The following is a 23,182-nucleotide window of genomic DNA, read 5'->3' as shown; positions in this document are numbered from 1 at the left end:
AATGAAAATATTACTGCAGGAGGGGTTGCATATTGGCTCATAATTTTTTCTCCAAAATTAATGAATTTTAGCTGCAGAATCACAACAGTTACATGTATAATTTACGCGCGAGATTGCAAGAATTTTGTTTATAAAATTGAATTTGGAAACAATGCAGCAACCTACAGATCGGCAACAAATGGATTCAATATAAACTGTTGAGATGTATCTTTTTTTCTCATCATATTTCCCTTTTTGATATTTTCGATGAAAGAAGAGAAAAAAGAGAAGTTAAAATAACCTACCTTGACAGTTAGTATTTAATTGACAACTGATTTCAAAATCAAAAATAATAGCCACTTAAATTTTAAGGGATTGATTTTCAATATTCGTATAATTTTTTTAGAAGTCACTTTATGTTTACATATTCTCATTGCAATTCTTTTCGATTACTTTACACATGTATGGTAAAGCATTTGAATAACTAAAATCAACACGAAGTTCTTAGAAATAAAAACAAAAGTTTAACAAGCGTCAAAAGTAATATAATGAATTATTCAACGGACGGTTTAGCCTACGGGTATATTATTATTATACGGGTATATTATTATTTATTTCTAATTCAAAGGTCAATTCCTTTTAAGTCGAAAATCAAATTTACCACAAAAATGCATGAGATTTTAAGAATGACAGGTGCTTTATACAAAAGAAGGCATATTATGAAAGAAAAATTATTTTAAATTTAACAAAATTTACAATATTTTCGGCATGATAATTCCATGTAGCGTCTCCACAATGCACCAATCTCACAATAGGACTTAGGTAAGTCCTCACAGTTCCCCAGTCTGTCTTTGCATGGCTTTCTTGTAGCTAAAACAAAACAAAAATAGTTAATCCAACCGTGAAAAGATAAGAGATACGTATGCTTTGTAGGACCTGATTGAATCCATGTGATTTGTAATATCGAAACACATACAACTCGACTACAATTACAGACATGATTGCTGTTTTTTTTGCTATTTCCCGAAATGAAAGAACGCTATCACAAATGTGTTACATATATAGAAACAGCTTTTCTATCATAAATTGATTTAACGCACCAAAGCCGAAATCTCTACAAGCCGTAAATGTAGAGTCTGTCGATATTTTTTTAAAAGCTTTATATGCAGCAGCATAATATTGGATAATATGCTTGAAGAAAATTAGAACATATAACCAACTAATCAAGAAGTAGGGAATTGTAAACAAACTTATTATATAGCTCTTTTTTAAAATTTATCGGGAGATGGTTTGGAAAAGACAATTACTGAATTTCGTGTTTATAACAAAGAATTAAATCTTTAAAGCTTGGTTTCCATGTAGCGCTAACTAGCGCTAATGAGCGGTAACTAGCGATGAAAAAATGAGCAGTAACTTTTCTTTAGTGGAAACTGAAAAAAATGAAAGTTACCGCTTGATAGCGGTAACTTTTTTACGAGCGGTAACTAGCGCTAAATATGAATTTTTCTTATATTTAGCGCTAGCTACCGCTCAAAATCAAAGAAAGCCGATTTTCTATGTTCAGAAAGTGATGGAAAGTCTTTTTTTATTCGAAAGTGGACAAATTTTTTTAAATTTCGTATCTTAAATAGAGAAGTTTTATTGTAATAAATAATTACTGTTAGCTATAATTATATGGAAAAATAAAATGGTACAGCTAATGAATGTTACCGCTCGTTAGCACTAGTTAGCGCTAGGTGGAAACCAAGCTTAACTGCTTTAAAGCATTCTCATATTTGTTTCAAGCGTTGCAAAATTCGGTCAACAAAATTTTTTTGGCGATTAGTTGACCGAATAAGATTTTTTCGCTGTGTACCACTTCGACTTTCACAACAACAGATTAAAATACAAATTGATCAGCCTTTTTGACTTTTTCACCTCGTTTTTTTTTATTCGCGCATCTTATGTAAAATTGCGCAGCTTTTCTAATAAAGATTATAACCATGATAGCAGCCACAAAAATTGTCAGTCTCTATATAAACGCCTCGTTTACACTTGGCTTTTCGGTTTTAATTATATTTTGCTTTTCTTCTAATTTGTCTGAATTCTGTTCAAAAGCAACTTAGTACTAGAACAGCCAATATTTGGGAAACTTATGGAACCAGAAAAAAAAAGAGTTTGGGTGATTATTGGCTGTTACTGTTCTTGTTTTTCTGGTAAACACATTTGCAAATGAAGCAAAAAACGTTGTTTTTGAAACAGTTTTTCATTCTTGCTAAAAATACAGGCTTATTTAAGTAATCGGCTAAGAATAATGTAAAACTAAAAAGGCGATAAAAAATAACTTTTTAAACTAGATCCCCGGCCAGGTTGTTTACAAACAATGCATAACTTAAAAACACAAAGCTACTTACTCCAAGTGGGATATGTTCTAGGTGTTGCTCGAGTAGTTGGTGCTTTCTTTTTTGTTGTTGTCGATAATTTGTTTGTCGTCGATAATGTAGTGGTGGATGTTGTTGTTGCTGTGGTAGCCGCTGTCGTCGTTGTAGAGCTTGCCGTGGTCGATGCTGTTGTAGAGCTTGCCGTGGTCGACGCTGTTGTTTCTGTCGTTGTTGTCGGTTTAGTTGTCGTTGTTGATCTTGTTGTTGGTGTAGTAGTTGTTGTTGTCGTCGTGGTAGAGGTTGTCGGTTTAGTTGTCGTGATCGATGTTGTTGTTGGTGTAGTCGTTGTCGTCATGGTAGAGGTTGTCGGTTTAGTTGTCGTGGTCGATGTTGTTGTTGGTGTAGTCGTTGTCCTAGTTGTCGTACTTGAAGTTGTTGTCGGCTTAATTGTTGTAGTTGTTGTCGTGGGATGAGTAATTATAGTTGTAGTACAACAAGGAGTAGGAGCCTTTGTTGAAGGTTTTTTGTCGGTACAATATCCACAGGTTTTTCGGCATACTTGCTGCATTACCCAACGAGAATGAACGAGTTTGCAGTCACGTATGTTTCTTTTACACACTGGACTTTTGTCGTAACAACCTAAATATAACATTCTCGGAATGTATAATTAACAAACTACCTTTCGCCATAAAATACATTGAGACAAGTTGGCCAAAATCCCGGTTCCTCCCTGCGCTCTTTCTATTGCAGACTCACGCATTTTAAAGTTTTCGAGAAGTCACGAGTGAAGCCAGACATATAAAATGTGCCAGTTGATCCTGACGTCAGTGTTACCTGTTTTCTCTGCGTGAGTTCTTTTGTAATTGAGAACATTCATCTATTATATTTTATGCTCTGTTCACATATCCAACTTAACTGCAAAAACAGCAACTTTGCTAGTTTAGTAAATTATTAGCGAGATATTGCTTTTTATTTGTCTTTACTGCTGGTGTCTCAATGTGTTAGAAGGAATGTAGGAAAAGCTTCAATTCAATAAAGCCTCGCCTCACTTCGCTCGTAATGAGTCATGATTTTCTTGTTCTCACGTTAACAGGTAATTAGGCATCACACCATAGGAGGTGAAAAAGTTATGAGTTCTATTGCTATGTACGAGTTACAGGAAAATAAAAGCAACAAAACACAGTAATATTTCAATAAGTATATAGTAAGGCTACACCCCTCACCAAAATATGGAGATAATAATACTTTCTCTGTAATTATATAAAGTTAGCAAAAAGCATCAACTCGCCAATACTTTGCAGGCGGTAGGCTGTGGGAGTGGCACCTTTCAGATGGGTAGGTGGACAGGGTTTAAATTGCGTCAGTCGCGTTTTCTAAATTGTTTACTTTACGGAATAAGGTAAATTACTAACCTCCCGGTTTCTCATCCCAACTGGCAACAATAACAGTACCAAAGCAAGCCAATAACATCCATGAAAAGAAAGCCATATTTTCTTATGTTACACCTTCTTTCAAGGCTAGATAACTGATCAAAGAAGATATGGAGATATTACGTGTACAAAAGTTTGATGTTGACACAGCTTCGTTTACTTATTTGTTTGTTTGTTTAACAAATTCGTTGAACAAACTTTGTTTTCTACGTTTTCATCTTGATTTAATTTCTAAGTTGTACCTCAAACTAAAATAACTTTATTTATTATTAACTTTTAACTATTATTACTATTATTATTAACTACTTTAGCAGAATCAATTTTCAACGAAACAGCGAGTGTCATGCAATATCTAATAGGAATATACCGTATAAATTCCTTTGCTCAACATATTCCCTACAAATTTAATTTTAATGAAATTTTAAGAACGAATCATTAGCTAATTCGATGTTTTTTCTTTTCTTTTTCTTAATTTTTTACGATAGATTAAAATGTCAAATCTATAGATTTTTGATGAGTTGCAAGACCATATGATTAAACAAAAGACAAGAACACGCACTACAACTGCGCCTAAGAAACAAAAATAAACTTATTCGTGTTTCTACAACCTTATCAAAGCCTTGGTAAAGCTTATGTCAATAGAAATGGGCGGCAGTTTTTTGCCAACTTTAGTGTTGTCGTCAGCTATAATTAGGCTACCAAGAGTTCGAATTTAAAGCCAACTTTCATCCCTACTATGTAGCGATCTGTAATTGGCGTTCACTAACAATTGTACTTGTAGAGCCACTGGTTAAATGTTTGTATCTGTTTAACCATTCACATTTGTGTTTTAAAAGATCTATGCCATTAGGTAAGGTTCTGCGTTTTATCGAGTTAATATCTTTAGGTCAGTGTTAAAGTTCGGAAAGTGTGGTGACATTTGCTTATTTTTACATATACTTATTATCTTAATTCATTCACTCATTTTATTATTTCAATTATGTGTTTTATTGTTAGGAAGGTGTTTATTAGCTGAGAAATATTATTATTGAAATATTAAAGAATGTGTCTTAACATCCCAAGCTCTACTCTATATTACCTTCTACACAATAGCTTTAAATGCAATAATTTCTTTCATTCTACGGTCACACCACACGAGGTATATTATTTCAGGCGATAGTAGGTTTTTGCTTCTTACAGGTTTTTTTGTTACTCACATTAATTTTGTTGTCAGTAACAAAATCAGATCGGTTTATTTTTGTATCTTTTTACTGCTAACAAAAACATGTTGCGGGTAACAATAAATATTGTTGCTAAAAATCTCTTCCTGTCGCCACTTGTAGCAACAATTTTGAGTCAAAATATTCGTTTCCAGCCAATCAGAATCCACTAAAAATACTGATTTCTTTCCTTGTTTCGATGGAATGTTACCTATTCCACAGAAGTGCGGTAAAGCGATAATTTTTGCTAGCGATTGAAACAAAATTAAGTATGTTACTATCGCTTGAAAATATTGGCTCGTGCTTGTTTAAACTTATGCTTCGTGCAAATAGTTTATATGAGCAGTTACAAGTTCTTAGGTTGGGTGACATTACCTTGACCTTTTTCTAGAAACAAAAATTCAATGCTGACAGTCCTGAACTTTGGAACTATTGCCCCACGTGACAAAAATGAAATTATTTCCAAAATTTTTCCTACGATTGGAGGTACTTGTCAGAAGAAGTGGTTCTCCCGAGATGCAAATGTATACATATCCCGCTGTCTAAAGTTAATCATTCACTTTTAGGAAACACATTGTAATTCACGTCGTTAGGGAAAATAAAACAAGCTATAATAAGATCTTCGACTGATACAATATTTATTTTATAGTTTAACAAAGTCCACAATATTTCTTACAACTCCTGCTCATATAATATTTCCAAGAATTGTTAGTGCTGTTGCAACGTTCTTTCGGAAATTGCAAGCAGTTTACACGATCTTGGCAAACAGTCTTACTGGTTGCTACAACAAAAAGAAAGAGTAAACAACAACAACAACAACAACATAATAATAATACATCCTCGCATTGATAAAAAGACTAAAACTAATATGACAGAATGCACTTTTACCTCAAGAATCCAGATTTACTTTATCTAATTTGAATAATAAACTACAAATGCAGTGAAACCTGCACTATACAGCAAACTCTTGACCTTACATGACTAGATTAATTATGTTTACACGTTAAAAAATACTCAACCATTGCTCATAAAAACAAACACACAAAATTAAACCACAACAACAGATAAATATATATACATACAACTGAACTTTGTCGGCTGTGTCACTCGCCCTCCTGACTTCTTTGTTGTTGTTGTTGCTTTTGTCGTTGTGGCAGCTTTTGATGTTGTTTTGGTGTTTCTCTTTGTGGCAGCAGTAAACGGCTTGGATGTGTTAGGATCACTTTCGCACAACTTACACGTTCTTCTACATTCTTTGCTCATAAACCATTTCCAACTAGGCTGGTTACATTTTCCTTCAAAAGCATTCTTAGCACAGAATGGACTTATATCAAAACAACCTAAGGTAACATAACATTTGCCATTTATGATATGTTATGGAGTTAGAGCAAGCACAACTTAGGATTTCAAACATAAGAAAAACGTGCACTTTGATATTAGCTTGGTCGCATTTATCTGTACGGAAGAAAATTATAACCTAAATTACCAAAAGTAATACGCTGAATTGGCTAATATTACTATAGGGTAAACAGAAGTGCTGTAAACATGATATAATTACCTTTGGGTGGTTTCACGTACGGTGGTAAAGTGGGGTATGTACCATCTAAAGGAAGAAAGTAATAAGAAGGTACAGGTTGTGATATAGAGGGAAAGGGTGCAAGCGTAGCGCCGAAAGAAGGCGGTAAAAAAGCCCTACCCCGCCAACTTTCCTTGTGTTAAGTTCTAAAAAAGCACTAATATTTTCCAACCCTTTAATTGCTCCAAACCACAATGTTAACTTTTGTGGCATCTAACCACCTGTTTATTTCATATCGCTCTCCCCTCTCATTTCTTTCTCTGGAGTAGAAGCAAAATCTGTTAAGCATTCATGATAATGTTTAATGTACTTACTGCAACGATACAATAGGTTAATTTGTTGAATATCTATATGTGAGAATCCATCTCTTTGGCCAATTTCATACTGATCACGCGGATCAAGTGTGCGAATGCTCATTTTTTTACTGAATGAATTCCAAGCGTAATGCATCATGGATCTTACGTCGTAAGGCGTTCCAAGTGAATTTATTATTGAATCCGGTAGTTTTTCAAATTGAGAACGTACACCTGCAAAATAATTAAAAACAATCTCTTTCAAATATAATATACATTTGCAATTTGACATTAAAAATAGGAAGACAAAGAACGACTAAGGAAGCATCATTATTTGACGAAAATACTTATTGGGCGACTTACTTGAATGAATATTTCCCCAAATTATCTCAACATATTTGTCTCGATCTGGTCTTGATTGTTCATGCTCAAAACCTAACATAACAAATAAATTACAAAGTTATATAAACGTGTTAATTAAACTACCAATGCTGTCAAAAATATATAATGTAACCGTCAGTCAAAATAAATTTAATCGAGGTTACAAAATTTATAATGCGAAACAATATATTTTACTGACCCAGGGCGTGTCCAATTTCGTGCATTATAGTCGTTCTCCACCAGCATCCTGAAGCTAAAGAAATAAGTTGCGCCCATGTTTGTTTGCCGACCATTGATGAACAACTAAAAAGAAAAAACACATCTTTATCAGTTGTAATACTAAACAAAAAGACAACAACAACAACGACAACAACAACAACAACAACAACAACAACAGAGATACAATGCATTCTATCAATTGCTCTGTGAACATTCATTATTCATCGTAAACTAAAAGATATTTAAGGTAAATGGCATTGTTAACACAAAATAAAAATTGTCTTAGACTTTCGAGCATGTAAAAAAGACACTAAGCCCACTGGCAAAGTCGTACTACGAATATTATTTGTAGATGAATTTACTAAATAAAATAATAAATAGTGTTAAAAAATATTTAACATCAAATATCAGTGTTCAATTTAGCCATATATAATCCACTGTGACTTTGATTGGCCTAATCTATTCGGGCTGGGAAAACCCCCGTCATCTGTAAGATTTTTCAAAACCTTTGGAACTAGTAAGAGTTGAGTGTTTTCACTAATAAAATTTTTGATCTTCGTTACCTCGTTGTTTCTCCCCGGATTTTCAACAGCAAAAGCTGCAGTTTACATCCTCAATAAAACAGTCATAAATGCAGAAATAATTAAAAATGAGTTGATATCACCAGGCTTAAATAACGCGTGCTTTAGGTATTGATTAATTGTAATTCTACCTTAACGAAACACATTATGTCTTTTTACAAAACCTCACCTGTTTCCTTGGTAAAATTTGATGTAATCTCTTTCTTTCTTTCTCGCGACAAAACGGATGCAAGTATACTTATGATATTGATTAAAAGCTTCTTGTATTTCACTCATAGCTTTACTGTTTTTTTCTAAAAAAAGAAAACCAACTGTTAATTGACTCATTGCTTTTCTTTTCCCGTATTAATAATAGCCCTTGTCTATTTATCAAGCAGGAAATCCAGAAAAAATAAAAATAATTGGGGAAGCTTCACTAGATTTCTATACTTATATCAAAGTGCTCCACTCTGATGCGTGATACGGTTGACCACACTTAAATTTCTCTGAAATACTAATAATCGGAAAAAATATAATAACTTTCATTGGGTTTATTTTTATGAGAGATTACAACTTACAACACAACTTTATTTCGCCAGGTCTGGACACCTGATTAACCCGATTTCTTGATTTTTTGGAATTCCCCTATGTTGCAAATGGACTAAACAGGGTCAAAGGCACTATCAACACATTCATCAGCTTTTTTTTACAGCGATATTTATTTCAAACTTTCATTTTTAGATAACAAGGAACCAAAGAAGATATCTGTTAGTAAATCACATAGACCCTCGCTTTTCATTACAAAAAAATAAAATATTTACTGCGTTTTTATTTCGCAGCGTCGTCAGAGTTAAAAAATTTCTTAGTTTTTTTATGATTTACTTCTTTCTATACTTACTATACTACTTATAAATTCTATCTATAGAAGTTATAGGTACAAAACGTACTGAACAATTGATAACCCACTTACGCAATGACGATGTAATCACATAAGGTACTACTCCTTTTGGCCATAGTTTTGTTACATCTGCAATTGATCCATACGCTTTTGATCTTCCTTTCATGAAATATTCCCTTTGAGCTGGGGATAAAATCATGTCGCCTTGGTAAAGGCTCGGATCTAAGTGATAATTAGTTAAGCTAAGAGTAATTCCTAAGTAAGAGTACGTCCTAAAGAAAACAGGTGGTAGCAAAATAGATTTGACCTTATTCCGATGCAAAAAATAATGGTGTTACGACATTACTACAAGTCATAAGGGTTAGCCTCGCATGCTTTGGTGGCTTTTCGTCCCTTGAGAACAAGGAATCTTGCATTAGCCTCAGGTTAAAAATAAAATTTCAATGTATTTGGATGGGGTGTTTAGAAAATTCAAGGCCTGAGGGACATATCTTATATTTACGACTTCTCGAAATTCAGGTTTTCTTTGGGTGTTGATTAAATTTACATTAACATAGTGAAATTGATTAAAATATTTTTTGAAAATATTTAATTTTTTTAAAAATATATCTGATATAGGAAACAAACAAATCCATTTTAGATTCCTATCTCAAACCCGCAACTTTTTAAAAAGCAGGTAAGGTTTGCATTTTTTAGTGGCATAAAATGGTTGCTTACCAATAAATCGAGTATATCCCCAAAGAATAAGTTGTACTTACTTTCCATTGCTTTCGTCCATGCCTCAACAGAAAAAACTACGGCAAGAAGCCATAAAGCTAATACCGCGAGCCTTCTCATTTTCTAAACGTTAAACGGTTGGGTCACGGTAATAATGTTAGTAGATAGCTCAAATTTAATATGGTATCGATTTTGTAAGAGAAATGTAATTAGTTGTTTAAACAGGTTGGCAAATATATTTGAAATATAAAATGTTTTTTTAAGTGTTGGTAAAAAACAAGCAAAAAATGTACACTTTTAGCATTTTTTTTAGGTTTTATGTTATGCTATTACAAAGTTATGTTTTGCATTTCACTGTGGGTTGAAATTTTCCCTTTTTCAGTGTCATCGTTGATTAATTGCTAGGCAATATTTGGTTCCGTTTGATATTTTTTTAGAAAAATATCCAACATTAATATTGGATGACATGCCGTTACGTAAATGGTTTCCACAGGCACATATATTACACCTGTCGCAAACTTCTTTGTCCAACACAACACTGAACGTCAAGAAAGCCTTAGCCCTCATAACACGTAGATGCAGAATGATTTCAATCCCTTTGAAATTTTGGAGCAATCGTTCTTTTTATTTGCTTTAATGCCTGTGAGACCCTTAACAACAACAAGAACGACGACAATAACAACATCAGCAACAACAAATCAATACAAACAAAAAAGCGCATGCTCCGATACGCTTCACTGTCGATGTTGCTGCTCAAAAAGCCTCGTGAACTATAAGCATCATTTTAGTAAAAAATCGAAGTCACTAAGTGCATTATTCTGCCAAAGCGTATTGCATGTTCTCCACAAGATCAAGTTAACAGTTTATACTCAATCCATTATTAAGATATGGCAATGACACATAATATGAGAAAATGTTTGATTGTAGGAGATGAACGCACCATTAACATGAAATGTTAAGCAGACATAGTTTTCACACATAGGGCTCCCTGTTAGTTACATTTTTGCCGTGCTAATTCACATAAAGCAATAAATTCTTCCTAATATAGGAAATAGGTTGAGTGTACTTTTGTGCTCTAAAAAGTGGAGATAAAGCCTTTCTCCACAGTAGAAGACCAGTTATTTTATAAGAGACTAGCGAAACAAAAGCTCATTTTTAAAAAATTAAAAACTGTGGATAGTCCAATACCTGTTATTATAAGTGCGACAATAGTTGTATGGATGGACTAATTTACATATTCATAAAAAGCGTTATCGAAAACGACGTTATTATTTTTCTAATCAAAACAACAGCTTTATGTAAAGTACTTCAAATAAAAGTTATATATAAATAGCTATACATAAAAAAAATTCGTAGTTGGTGTCATATAGACAGACTTCTGCACTAACCACAACGGAAGACAATAAGAATAATAGTCTTAAATAGCTAGCAGTGTAAACATTCTCAATATTTAAGCTGATATTGGACTAATACAGACAACGTTTCACATTTTTCATAGGAAAATTTTAAAAATTGCGGCGAAGCACAATAAAATACTCAACCTGTTAAGTTAAGGGTTAAATCGTAGAGGCTTTGTTCCTCCAAAGTTACTGCAAAGAAGGCAGTTAAACTTCCTTTTGGCAGGACACACAATATCAGTGAAAAAAAATGAAAAACAACACAAAAACCAATAACACACACACAACAACGATTGCACAATACTAATGTTGACGTCAAAAGGTTTCGCCCAAAGCCTCAACAAAGGAGTGTCCGGATTCCAGGCGGGGCACCTTTAATCCGAGGTCCACTAAGTGGTCATCAGGAGGCCCTGGAATCCTGTTCTGTCATTAAAGTTCTTTAATCCGTGTAATCTATTTGCATATAAAACAAGGGTTGACTGGGGTAATAAGTGGGGTCGTCACAACCAAAGACAAAAGATGTAGTAACCTGCAAAAAGGGTATTAGACAAGTCAAACCCTCTTGCTAGGCGACGTTTTAATAGATAATTTTTAAATTTTTCTAATTTTATTTCATTTTCTATTATTTTAAACTGCCTGGAAGAAAAAGACGTATGACATTTTGCTGTTAATTTCCTTCCGAACGTCACATTGTGTCACAGCTGTGACACAATTGTTAACGTCAATTTACACCGACAACATTTGTAAATTGGCCCATAGTTTTCAGATCAACAAAAACTATTCTGAAAAAACTATTTTAGCATCATAATCATGGGTGGACTTTAGAGTACCAGCCGAGAATGATGTCGAGCGAAATTATCTTTTTTATAGGCCCTTGTTTACTAAGAAGTTTTTAAGATGTCACATGAGCCTTCTTTCATGTCACTTCCACTTATACCATAAAATGTAAATAAAAAAGGTGTCTGTTTTGTCCTTTAAAACACCATCCAAAAGTTAAGGCTAAAATACACGGTAAGTTTAAACGGACCGTTTAGTTGTAAGAAAAAAACTTATAAGTTCAGTTGCAGGTACTACACCTGTCTACATGTTAAGTTAAAATGTATAAGTTTTTCTAAAAAAAATTTTTTTATAATGAATACCAAATAAAAAACACGTTTATCTTTCATTGCGGTTATTGCTATAGCAGGAAAAGGGGTAATCGTAGAAGAAAAAAAGCGGTCTACTGGTTAGAAACCGAAAATATATGCTCAAATCTTTAGTTTAACAATAGCTCATTAATTATTCTGTTAATTTCAATAGAAAAAACTTAGCAAAAGTTGAACAAGTCCAACTTTTAAAAAAACTTATAAAACCGAGAAAAGTTGTACATCTTTGCTGTTTACACGGTAAGTTTTTTTTCTTACATTTAAACGGTCCGTTTAAACTTACCGTGTATTTTAGCCTGTATGCTTCCACCATTTCTCAATACCTTTGCTTTTTTTCAGTTCGTTTGTAATAAACAATACATCGTATATCATACAGCGAAGACTCATATAATATTTTTTCAAAAATGCAAATTGGAAATTCAAATTCCTTCACCTCACATTCCAGCTTTTTTCTTTTAACTATGGTGTAGTCTCCGATCATAATATATTTAGAATTACTGAATATAGATTTAGATATTGATGATGAATTGGATCTTCAAAATTCTAACAAATCTAATACATTCTGAGGTGCAACATTGAAAAACAAAGTGCTAAATTTACAGCTTAACCAAGATAAGTCAATTACTGTCTGCTACACGTGGCAATACATTAGCACTGACACAAATATTAATCAAAATATTGCAGATAGCACCTCCAACCTTTATACAGGTGTTTGAGACTAAATCACGCAAGCTTCTTGTCTTTGGGTGCATATCCCTTATTGTAGTCACTAATCACAAGCCGCATTTGCCAATCCGATCCGACCGCTGGCTGGACATCATTGATAACCCAAAGATTTCCATACGCAAGGAAAAAACCTTTGCATTTTTCATAATCCAGTAAAATAGAACCGAGTTGCTGATGCATTTTCTCGGAATTCAATAGCCACACCGAATTCCATGAAAGAGCTGCACCAAATCAAAGTCAAATCAGCACATTTCTGCAGCCGGAAAACAAATCGTCGCTTTCCATCAAATTGTACGATATCAGCAATGCCTGTACATTTAAGCTAAAATATCAAGCATAATTGTTACCATTCAATCTGGTTTTCCTGATACCAAAACGCAAATAAGTCCAACTAGCAAAATATATTAGGAACCACCTGTCAACGTACAACAACTTGATATGGGTCGACAATCACACGCTTGTTACTCCAGATTGTTACATTGTGCGAATTCTTATTTCTGTCCACCAAGGCATCAGCTCAATGACCAAGCGTGCTAATTAGCCTATACATTGGCTAGCCACCCAATCAAGAGCATGCGTTATACCTGCTTCAAATGGAAGAATATTTCACCCCAAGCAATACAAAAAGACCATTACCCTCACCTAAACGCCTGATTACCCTTTTCAGTATACATGCGCAGATTACTGCAAAAAAAGGGTCACCATTATTTCACAGCTGTTGACGGATTTTGCGGCTGGATTACGATCTACTACTTCGCATCAACAATGCTCAAGAGTGGTAAGATCATCAATACCTGCATATAAATATTTACTAATTATGGCACCTTCGAAAAATAAGCGCAGATGAGGGTCTCCAGTTTATATCCAAACTATTTATACAGCTTCTTCAAGACTTGAAGTGTCACACAGACTCTCACCAGTACAACACCCACAATCTAATTAAAGATCTGAGCTTGGTGTCAAATCCGCCAAACGGATTATCTATAACAATGATTAACGATTATCTATAACAAAGCAACTACCCTTACACTATATCAACCTAAGTCAAGTCGAACTACTTTTTCCCCGATAATATCATGGCAAACGCTTTTTAATGTTCTTTAAAGTGAGCTGAAGTATTAAAAGGATTATAAGTCATTATCACTGTGACTTGCGTTTTTAAAATTTTATGGTGATGTATCCTGTGTATCTATAACAAAAAATCGTTTTGAGAGAAAGTCCAAGAAATATACCGCATTTGTAAAACAATTGGAAGAAATTTAAAGATAGTCAGAAGATATTATGCATGCATGTCAAGAATGCAGTTTATTAGATGAAAACAGAATAATAATTCCTGCGGGAGTATTTCAATAGTCTAACTTGATTTGTTCTTAAACCAAAAAAATTTCTTAGATGCATAAAGATTTAAATATTCAGATGATTTTTGTCCGACTCAAAAAACTAGTGCCGTAGAGAAGCTGTAGCACATTAAAGATTGGAGCCTTTTAGGATAAAATGATCTCATTATTGTTTAGAGTCAAAATTTCACATCCCTTTTATTCGCAAAGGCTCTTAGGCTGAAATTCTGTAGAAGGCATGTCAGTAATATAACGTGTCATTAAATAAAAGAAAAAAACTTTTTAAGCTGATATGGAAGAATTATTCAAAGCGATGCTGACTTGGTCACTGAAAGTGATAAAGAGTCATTGGCAACAATTTAAGTAATCAGAGTTAGTCCTCAGATGAAGATAAGGTTAGTACATTTCCTGGGGAATGAGCAAACTGGGCTTGTAAAAATAAAACTAAAAGAACTGCCTTAAATGAATTCTTCAGCTACTACGTAGATCTGCACATTGATAGGAGAACATTGTTACAAACTCCTCAGACTGTTATTACTGTAGCCAAATATGGTGGCAATTATGTCTATCTTGGTATAGAGAAAGGTATCAGAGAAAAATTAACTGAATCTAAATTAGTGCTAACTGAAATATTATTAACAGTAATGTAGATGGGATTCCGTTATTTAAGTCTTCAAATGTACAGTTGTGGCCCATTTTAGCAGCTATATCTGGATCACAACCATGTCTTGTTTCTTTTTTTTGTGGTAATTGTAAACCCACCAACAATATCGAACTTATGAAGGGGTATATTACCGAGTACAGTCAGTTAGAAATAAATGCGATTGCATTTCATGGTAAGAAAATCCCAATAAAAATAAAGGCCTTTCTTTGAGATGCTCCAGCTCACCAGTTTCTGAAAGGTGTTATAAGTCACCAAGGGCACTATGGCTGTAAAAGATGCTAAGTTAAGGGTGAGATTGTTAACCATGTGATAAATTTTGAGGATACGAAAAGTGAACTAAGGCTAGATGATGCATTTAGAGATTACGAATACAAGGAACGTTAAACATCTGAATACCCATTCACAGATAGCAGTATCCTATGTATCAGTGATTTTTGCATTAGACTACATGCATTTAATTTGTTAAGGAGTAGTTAGGCGAATTTTGTTGTAACTAAAAAACGGTCCTCGTATATGTAAGCTTTCATCAAGACAAATTAGTCGAATTTCTGATAATCTTCAGCAACTAAATAGTACTATGCCAGAGGAAATGGCAAGACAGCCCAGAAGGCTAGACGGATTGAAACGCTGGAAACTATTATGTAATTTTAATAATAGACGACTACTCGTTATGTTCTACATGCGTTTACATCGAAAGAAGAACTAGAAACACCAGAAAAAGGACTATTCCAAGTAAATCCAAATCGTCTGCTGGTAAGGGATTAAGTTATTCATTTTTAGAAACATAATTGCATATATTTGAAATTTTCTTAAACAGCAATTTAAGTCATTACAACTTGATTTAGTGCAAAAAAATACCAACACCGCCAATCAATTTTACTGTTTCTAACAGAAAGAAGACAACCGAGTGTTTTAGTGGAAAAAGGTCTTTCGCAGGTAATCAAGACTTTATTAAAACTTTATTAAGGGATTCTATTAGAATATGTTTCACCTGTAACACGTAAACGAATTAGGTATGTAGAAGATTCATCAATGTTGTCACCATTAGCACCATATACACCGCGATCACCATTTGCTGCTAATCCTTGTTCCAGCTTTAATGTTTCTCCAAGGCGCTCTCCAAGAATATGAAACATAAGTGAAAGTTGTACTTCTTCCACGTCAAAGAAACCCAGCAAGAACAATGGAGCGGATTTTAATAAGGATAAATAACTTTACCTGAAGGAGGTAAGATATTTGCTCCATGTATGTCTTTAAATTCCACGGTGATCCTTCCCTTCATAAGCCCTCTTGTCTATTTTATTCATAAGAGCTGAAGCGATAATAGTTATCACTGCGTCATTCGAGATTATTTATTTTGTGAGTGAATTCACTATTAATTTAAATCACTTTAGGGTTCCAACGAAAGGTTTCACCGGGGATTTCTGAAATTCTAAATCTCCTGAGAAGCAACAGAAAAACAACAGGAACCAGCCATGACGATTTCGTTGAAAAGTGCTTATCAGAGGAGGAATTCGAAACTTTGGAAAGAAAAGTCGAAGAAGACAAGACTGAATCCAAAAATCTTGTAAGCTTTTTATTTCTTTAACATAAGTTTATTAGTTGTTGTGACAGTTTGAAGCTTTTATTGGTTAAGCATAAACTACTTTGTAACTAAAATCTCCTCGTCTTTATTAGGTCGAAAAAGTATCCAATATAGGTGATAGTAGTAAAACGGAATGTCCAAAAGTAGATTAAAAAAATTGAAATAATTTTTTTTTTACAACAGATCAAGTATTGTCTTTGTACAACGGCGAAGGATTACTCACAAAAAGCAGTGGTTGTAACAATACTTCGTATTTTTAGGTGGTGCAATGGTAGTGATAAAGGATGCTTCTCGGGAAAAGGTTCGAAAAGAAATAGCCGATGATTTAAAACATGCACTGGCGCGTGTCAAGCAGATCAGAAAATCGGTTTAAAAGAAGAAGCAAGAATTTATTTTATTGTAAATTTTTCATTTCTACGTACATGCGTGGTTAAGTTTTTGCAAGGAATATTACACGTAGTTGTTTTATATAAGAAACTGCTAAAATTTAAAACATTGCTAAGCAACTTTGTATAAACAATATTTTATGTGGAATAACGAACACTGGTTTTGACAGGTTGTTGGTATTTAGTACGATTTTGACGTCACTCCAAACAATTTTGTTAGAATAAGGGGGAAATTTTAGCAAAGAAATAAAAAAATACGTGTAACTTAAAACAAAATTCAGCGCAAAAATGTCTTTTTCTAACGATTTTGATAATTGCTTAGCATTTGTTTTCCAACTTTTTAAGATTCTGTGTAAATTTTTGTTTCTAGTCTGTTCAGTAAAGTTGTCAATCGCAAGGGTTTATTTCTTGCAAAGCAAGTACTCGTGAAGAATCTTAATATCATTTTTGATGACGAGGCATAGGCATAGTTCTTATTAGTTGTTACACTTTTTGTCTGTTTCTTTTACTTTGCTTTTTTCCCCCAAAAATAATTTTGCGAGTTTTGTTCACAGAAATTAGTCTACACAAATAACCAAACAGGGAAGCATAATGCGACGGCACTATACCAATGCAAATGAGTTCTTTATACAATGCTATGGGTCATGGCGACGACTCAAACGTTATACTGACGTCATGCTAACGTTACTTAAACGCCGTATTACCTAGGAATCACTAACTCATGACGTTCGAAATGACGTCTTTTAAAACGTATTATTACGTCATGGACTGATTATTACGTCATAGACTGATAATTACGTCATGGACTGACGTCGTCGTTGAGTACAAATGTACCCATCTGATGACGTTATCACAACGTCATGTATGGTCACGGTGCAACGTTACGATAGCGTTTTAATAACGTAATAATGCCAGCTGGGAATATCTAGAGAATTGTTAGTTTTGTGGCGATAAAAAAAAATCGCTTTTAGATAAACACGTTGGCTTCAGCACACTAGCACACTACCTTTAAGGTAGGTTTCCATACAACTATAATTTCCGCTCGAGCAGAAAAAGGTAAAAAGCTTTTCCCACAAGCATGCGCAATGAAGTAAAACGACCGCTGACTCAACGTAAAAGGATGCTCCTGAGTATCTTTTTCAGCGCGCATTTTTTCTGTCAAGCTTTTCAGCCAATGAAACTCAAGAAAAATGTAAACATACCTTAAAATCCTTCCAGTGACATAAATTTTGGCGGAATTTCTTTGCATAACAAGTTGAAGGAAACGTCAAGATGGTAAAAAGACATATTTTTAAAAGTTCTCGATTGGCTCGATTTTATAATCGCCCACAAACTAACAAAGATATACCGGATATCAGAAGAAGAAGATGTAGTGAACGAAGATGTAGAGAGACAAAGCAACGATTTTGTAAACAGAGGTTATCATTTTATAAATATTATTTATGAACAGATGCTGCTACAACAGTAACAACAGAATCAACAGTCAGCAGGACAAGATGAGGATGATATTGTAACTGACTTCTCACAAGTATCAGAAGAAAACACTGTGGCCAATTATGACGTGGAAATGTCAATAAACGAGATTGAAGGTTTCCCATGATTATGGAATACATCAACCAGGTCACACCATGACCAAAACATGAGAAAAGACAGCATGGCAACAACTGGCAACCAAGCTTGGAAAACCAGGTTAGAGTATTTTCGCACATTGAACACTCGATAAAAACCCTAAAGAGACACAAAAAGTTTTATCAAGAATGGTTGTATTAAGTTAGCTTTATTTTTAAATGCTGTTTTTCAATCAAATATGCTAGCTGCCTAAACTTGAATATTTATTTATTTTAGTTAAATTCCTGAAACCGCAGTAGAAAAACTTGTGTGACAATCTGAAACGATGTTTGGTAAGGTGTGCCGAATTGACACAATCTGGTACAGCAGCACATACACAGCCGAAATACTTTTTACAGTTGCGGTTCGTACAAGACAAATTCATGAATAAAGAGACTGCTAGAAATGTTTCTATACCACGACAAAGTCGGAGTAATAACATTGGAGGACATAAATTCAACAACTAGGGCTGCCCTACTTTCAAATAATACTGAGGACGACGAAGATATGCTTTTTACCAAAAGTATTGTGCCAACGTTAAGAAAATTAGCACCTCGAAAAAATAAATCTAAGAACATCTTTTTAAACATATATATATTTTCAACTTTTTTACTTGTATATACAAACTTTTTAGATAGTAAAAGTTACATTATTGTAAATATTTTTATAAAAGAGAGATTACCTTCTTGTTGTGTTATGGTGGAGTCCTGGTAATAAAGGCCAGCTTTTCATTTTTTTTCAATATCAAGTATTATACATTATTGGAATCCTTATTTTATCAACTTTTAGGTGGTTTAACTTAAAAAAGTCAAATATGTCATGATTAGCATAATTGGCCTTTAATTTAAAGTCACCCGAAGTTATTTCATCTAGCAACGCCCTTAGCAACAAGCTTGTAGGGAAATATCTCTTCCCGTGGCAAGGGCTAAAAGCCGCGAATCAACGCCATTTTCCGACCTACGCCCTCTGTTATCATTCACGAGTCTTCTTTGATCGATTCGGATAAAGGCTATACTTTCAGCACCCAGACAACACTTCTTAAAAATCAACATGAAGTGATGCTGTTGTTATACTGATATGAATTTTTCTGTCTTGATGTTTGCTTGTTTACAATGGGTTCTTCTAAAAGATATGCTGCTAGAAGAAGTTATAAAAGAAAGGGTTTCAGTAATAAAACAGCTTCAGATGTACCAAGTACTCCCACAACCACTCCATCCACTCCTGTCACACACAACTTTTGATGATATAAACTGTCACGTACACAGTGCCTATGCTGAAACTTCACATATTTTAATGAAACAGGCTGGTGAAGAAGCACATTCAAGCTATTAATGATGAGAATTTATGATTGTGAGATAACAAAACAGCAAGCTGTAATGATGGAACCAGTCTACTTACTCTTTTGTTTTTGAATTGTAGAGGTTACACCCTCTAGAGATCTATACTCAGTGCAAGATCTCCCTTTTTACAAGGATAGTCTGCAGAATCAAGGTAATTGAACTAAAGACCCTCTATAAACCTTACATCACAAACACCTACTGACAGTTACAAATTACTATACGACATAGAAAGAAATAAATAAATATAAAACTAAAAATACAAAACTATAATAAAGAGCAGACAACCACCCATGCGCCAGGACTTTTGAACCTGGCCGTAGCTTTCCACATGTGTTACGGGATCCCAACACTCAGCCTTACACAGGTGATTGACGCTTGGGACCAGCCCTATGTCAGGACCAGCCTGAAGTTACTGGGGTAAAATGCGTGGGCGTAAATCCACGAAGACCCGAAAAAGAAATTTCAAACCCCCTTGCAAAGCTTCTTATAACAATAACTGTGGGTACATCAGGATCGTTAACCCTGTAGACAAAGTGAGCAAACTTGGCCTCCCCAATGGACTGGGGTTAAAAGTGGGGCTGTCACACCCAAAGACAAGACAGATTGTCAAACCCCCTTGCTTAGCTTCTTTTAATTACTCTGTAAGAAAGTGGGAGTGAGCAAACTCCTGAATTACGGTAGGCTGCCGGTGAAAATAACAGCCGGGGTAATAAAACCGCTAGGAAAAGAAATCCTCCCCCTTTTGCAAAGCAAAATTCGCGTTTTCACAGCTTAAGAAAGAACAACACATACACTGTTGAGTTATTTATATCAGACGGCTTAACCTTAACTACTGCCCTGTCATCGCATTTCAACCACTGGTCTACATTCCGATCTTTAATAAATGCCCAATAATGACCTGCTGTTAGTGTGCCTTAATGATTTATAGTTGCCACTAGTTTGTATTTGTTGGTAAAAGATACATCATCTGCAGGATGTGAAGGTACCTCCAATATGTTGCCAGAGTGAGAGATACAATTAACAAATTGGTTGTTTTTTACTGATCTTCCCTCGACACAGGTAAATCTTTTTAGTTGGAGAATCAACAAATCCCCACACTGACTAAAAGCTGTCTCTCTTGTACTATCCTGGAGAGAAGAACACTGTGGACATGTCATTGCCAGTCAGCTCTTCGGGTTGGAAAAACAAGTGAAAGGAGTTTGCAACGCTACTTAAGGTAGCAAGTGGCACAACAGTCATCCTCTCCTCGCTACTAGATGAAAAGAGACACGAATTGCATGACATGGTCGTCGTTAAAATATTAGTAATGCCATTGTTTGCAATAACCGACGGTCCTGTTAATTCATCCAAGATGTGTAAAAGTATCTCTGGAACGTCCTGTTGAGTGTTAATATTAAATGGAGTGCCCCTAATGCTTGACATCTTACACTGCAAAGCTCTAAGAAAGTTGGACGGGTCTATAGCAAAGCGTGATTTATACAGCAGAGATAAGTTCAGTGAAACTGACTTGGAGAGAGGAGAAACATAAGAGGACTCAGATGCACATTGTGACCAAAGTGTAGGAGTTACAGTTAAGCTTGCAAAATAGAATTGGCGTAGCACGTATTACCTTTATTTGTAAGCCCTGCATGTAAAGTTATTGAAGCAGTCTTGTGGTTAGGCAAATCAGGGAAAGGCCTTTCAGACGGGTTGCTCTTACAGCAAGTTTGGTTTTGTTTCTGTGGCAAGGTTTTTGTTTTTGGCTTTTGAGAATCAGGCCCCGTTGGTGTGGAGGATATGGAGATAAGTCCATCTTGATTCCATTCACTTGAATTTCTTGCAATTCAAATACAAAAAGAGGATTTCATACATACATCAGCAAGGTTACGCGCAGCTCGGAAAGTTTTGTTGTTGTTCCACCCTAATCTTTTTAAACACAGTCACACTGATCGGGAGCAATAGCCTCGAGCACCTACTTCAATTGCGAAAATATCTACATTCCATCCGTTCTGTTTAATAATTTCAACTAAGGGTGAATACTTCAAAAGCTTCTTTGAATGCCAGATTTCCATATTTTCCTCACATGGACAGGTAGGCTCTATCAAAATTACACGTTTACTGTTGTTAGAGTACATGACAAGATCTGGTCTAAGCGATGTTATTGCGATATGACCAGGGAAAACGAATCCACCTTTAAGTCAGAAAGAAGCAACCAATCGGAGGTAAGATGTAAGAGACCTATGGGCTTAGACGGGATTAGAAGGTGTTGTAAAATCCACAACTTTTGGGGACCTTTGTAAACTGACTTATCTATAGTTGAAAGGCCTATAGATAATTTCTCCTGAAGCTCGTCAATAGCTTTCCTATCAGAAATAGAACCATCTATGACGCAACCTAAAAAGCGTACTGGCATGGAGTGGATAGATGGTATATAGGAAGAGAAGTCTGTAGGGTTTTCAGGCTTTTGGACGGTGAAAGGTGCAGAATTCAGAGACTTGCCTTTTATAATAACAATACTTCGCGACTTCTGAGTTCGGAAGTCCATACCAGCTCATTTAAGTGCGGTAGCACATCCGTATAATAGCTTTTGAGTACCCGAAACAGATGAAGACATAAGGTTAATGTCGTCCATGAAAGCTCTCATTAAGGGAAGTGCCACCTTGCTTGATGTGATAAATCCTGGAACGGAAGCCAATAAGGTATATTCAAGAATAATATTGATGCCAGCTAAAAAGAGGACAATGGATAGCGTACAACCAACAAATATGCCTCGCATGTGTTTATGCCAAGAACTTGGTGCATATTCAGAAAATGATTTACTGTAAATACCAATGTAGTAGTTTCTAATAAAAGCAATCCAAGGTGGTGGAACACCGTACCGCTGAAGAGCAAAGGAGATAAGACGGTGAGGAATTGAAGGATATGCATTTGCGATATCTAGCCAAATAGTTGCTAGATCTGACTTTGATGAACAGGCATCTTTGAGTGCTGACCAAACCATTGACATATGTATCCAGCAGCCCGGAACCTTTTCCATACAACCTTTTTGGACAGATGTATTTATAAAATTGTTGTTTGTTATGATATGAGCTTCCAACCGCCTTGATACAAGGCTGAAGAAAAGCTTACCTTCGACATTTGAAATTGCTATAAGTCGAAAGTCTTTTATGTTTGACTCCATAGGTTTTCGATTTAGGTATATAAATTTCACGAGCAATACGCCAATGAACAGGTACGACACAATTTTTGACACAACATTTAAAAACGTTTTATAAGCTTTGTAAGGAATTGCATTAACACCAGGAGATTGCTAGAAGAGTTAAAAAATGTTTGTGTTTAAGAGAAGACGAGTTAAAGCTTTCAGAATTGATGGGGCAGCAGGAAAACCGTCTAGATTCGTCAA

At 34.8% G+C, this 23,182-nt stretch overlaps 2 protein-coding genes across 2 annotated transcripts; both read right to left on the bottom strand.

The window, feature by feature from the left end:
* Positions 1–696: 696 nt before the first annotated feature.
* Positions 697–3,891, bottom strand: LOC130614681 (salivary glue protein Sgs-3-like). Its single transcript, XM_057436118.1, has 3 exons — positions 3,752–3,891; positions 2,373–2,978; positions 697–849 (listed from the first exon to the last, which is right to left on the bottom strand). The coding sequence occupies exons 1-3, from the start codon at positions 3,825–3,827 to the stop codon at positions 722–724; spliced, it is 810 nt and encodes a 269-aa protein (XP_057292101.1). The 5' UTR covers positions 3,828–3,891; the 3' UTR covers positions 697–721.
* Positions 3,892–5,582: 1,691 nt separating this feature from the next.
* On the bottom strand, positions 5,583–10,043 carry LOC130614141 (zinc metalloproteinase nas-4-like). The gene is made up of 9 exons (XM_057435547.1): positions 9,654–10,043; positions 8,968–9,117; positions 8,188–8,311; positions 7,418–7,521; positions 7,201–7,272; positions 6,859–7,071; positions 6,527–6,571; positions 6,051–6,308; positions 5,583–5,749 (listed from the first exon to the last, which is right to left on the bottom strand). Exons 1-9 carry the CDS (start codon positions 9,730–9,732, stop codon positions 5,619–5,621), a joined length of 1,176 nt encoding a protein of 391 aa, XP_057291530.1. The 5' UTR covers positions 9,733–10,043; the 3' UTR covers positions 5,583–5,618.
* Between the last annotated feature and the right edge of the window lie 13,139 nt (positions 10,044–23,182).

Source organism: Hydractinia symbiolongicarpus, chromosome 11, assembly GCF_029227915.1.
Source record: "Hydractinia symbiolongicarpus strain clone_291-10 chromosome 11, HSymV2.1, whole genome shotgun sequence".
Taxonomy (NCBI): Eukaryota; Metazoa; Cnidaria; class Hydrozoa; order Anthoathecata; family Hydractiniidae; genus Hydractinia; species Hydractinia symbiolongicarpus.
Note: the sequence above shows the minus strand (reverse complement) of the source record. Positions and strands in the feature narration are given on the sequence as shown.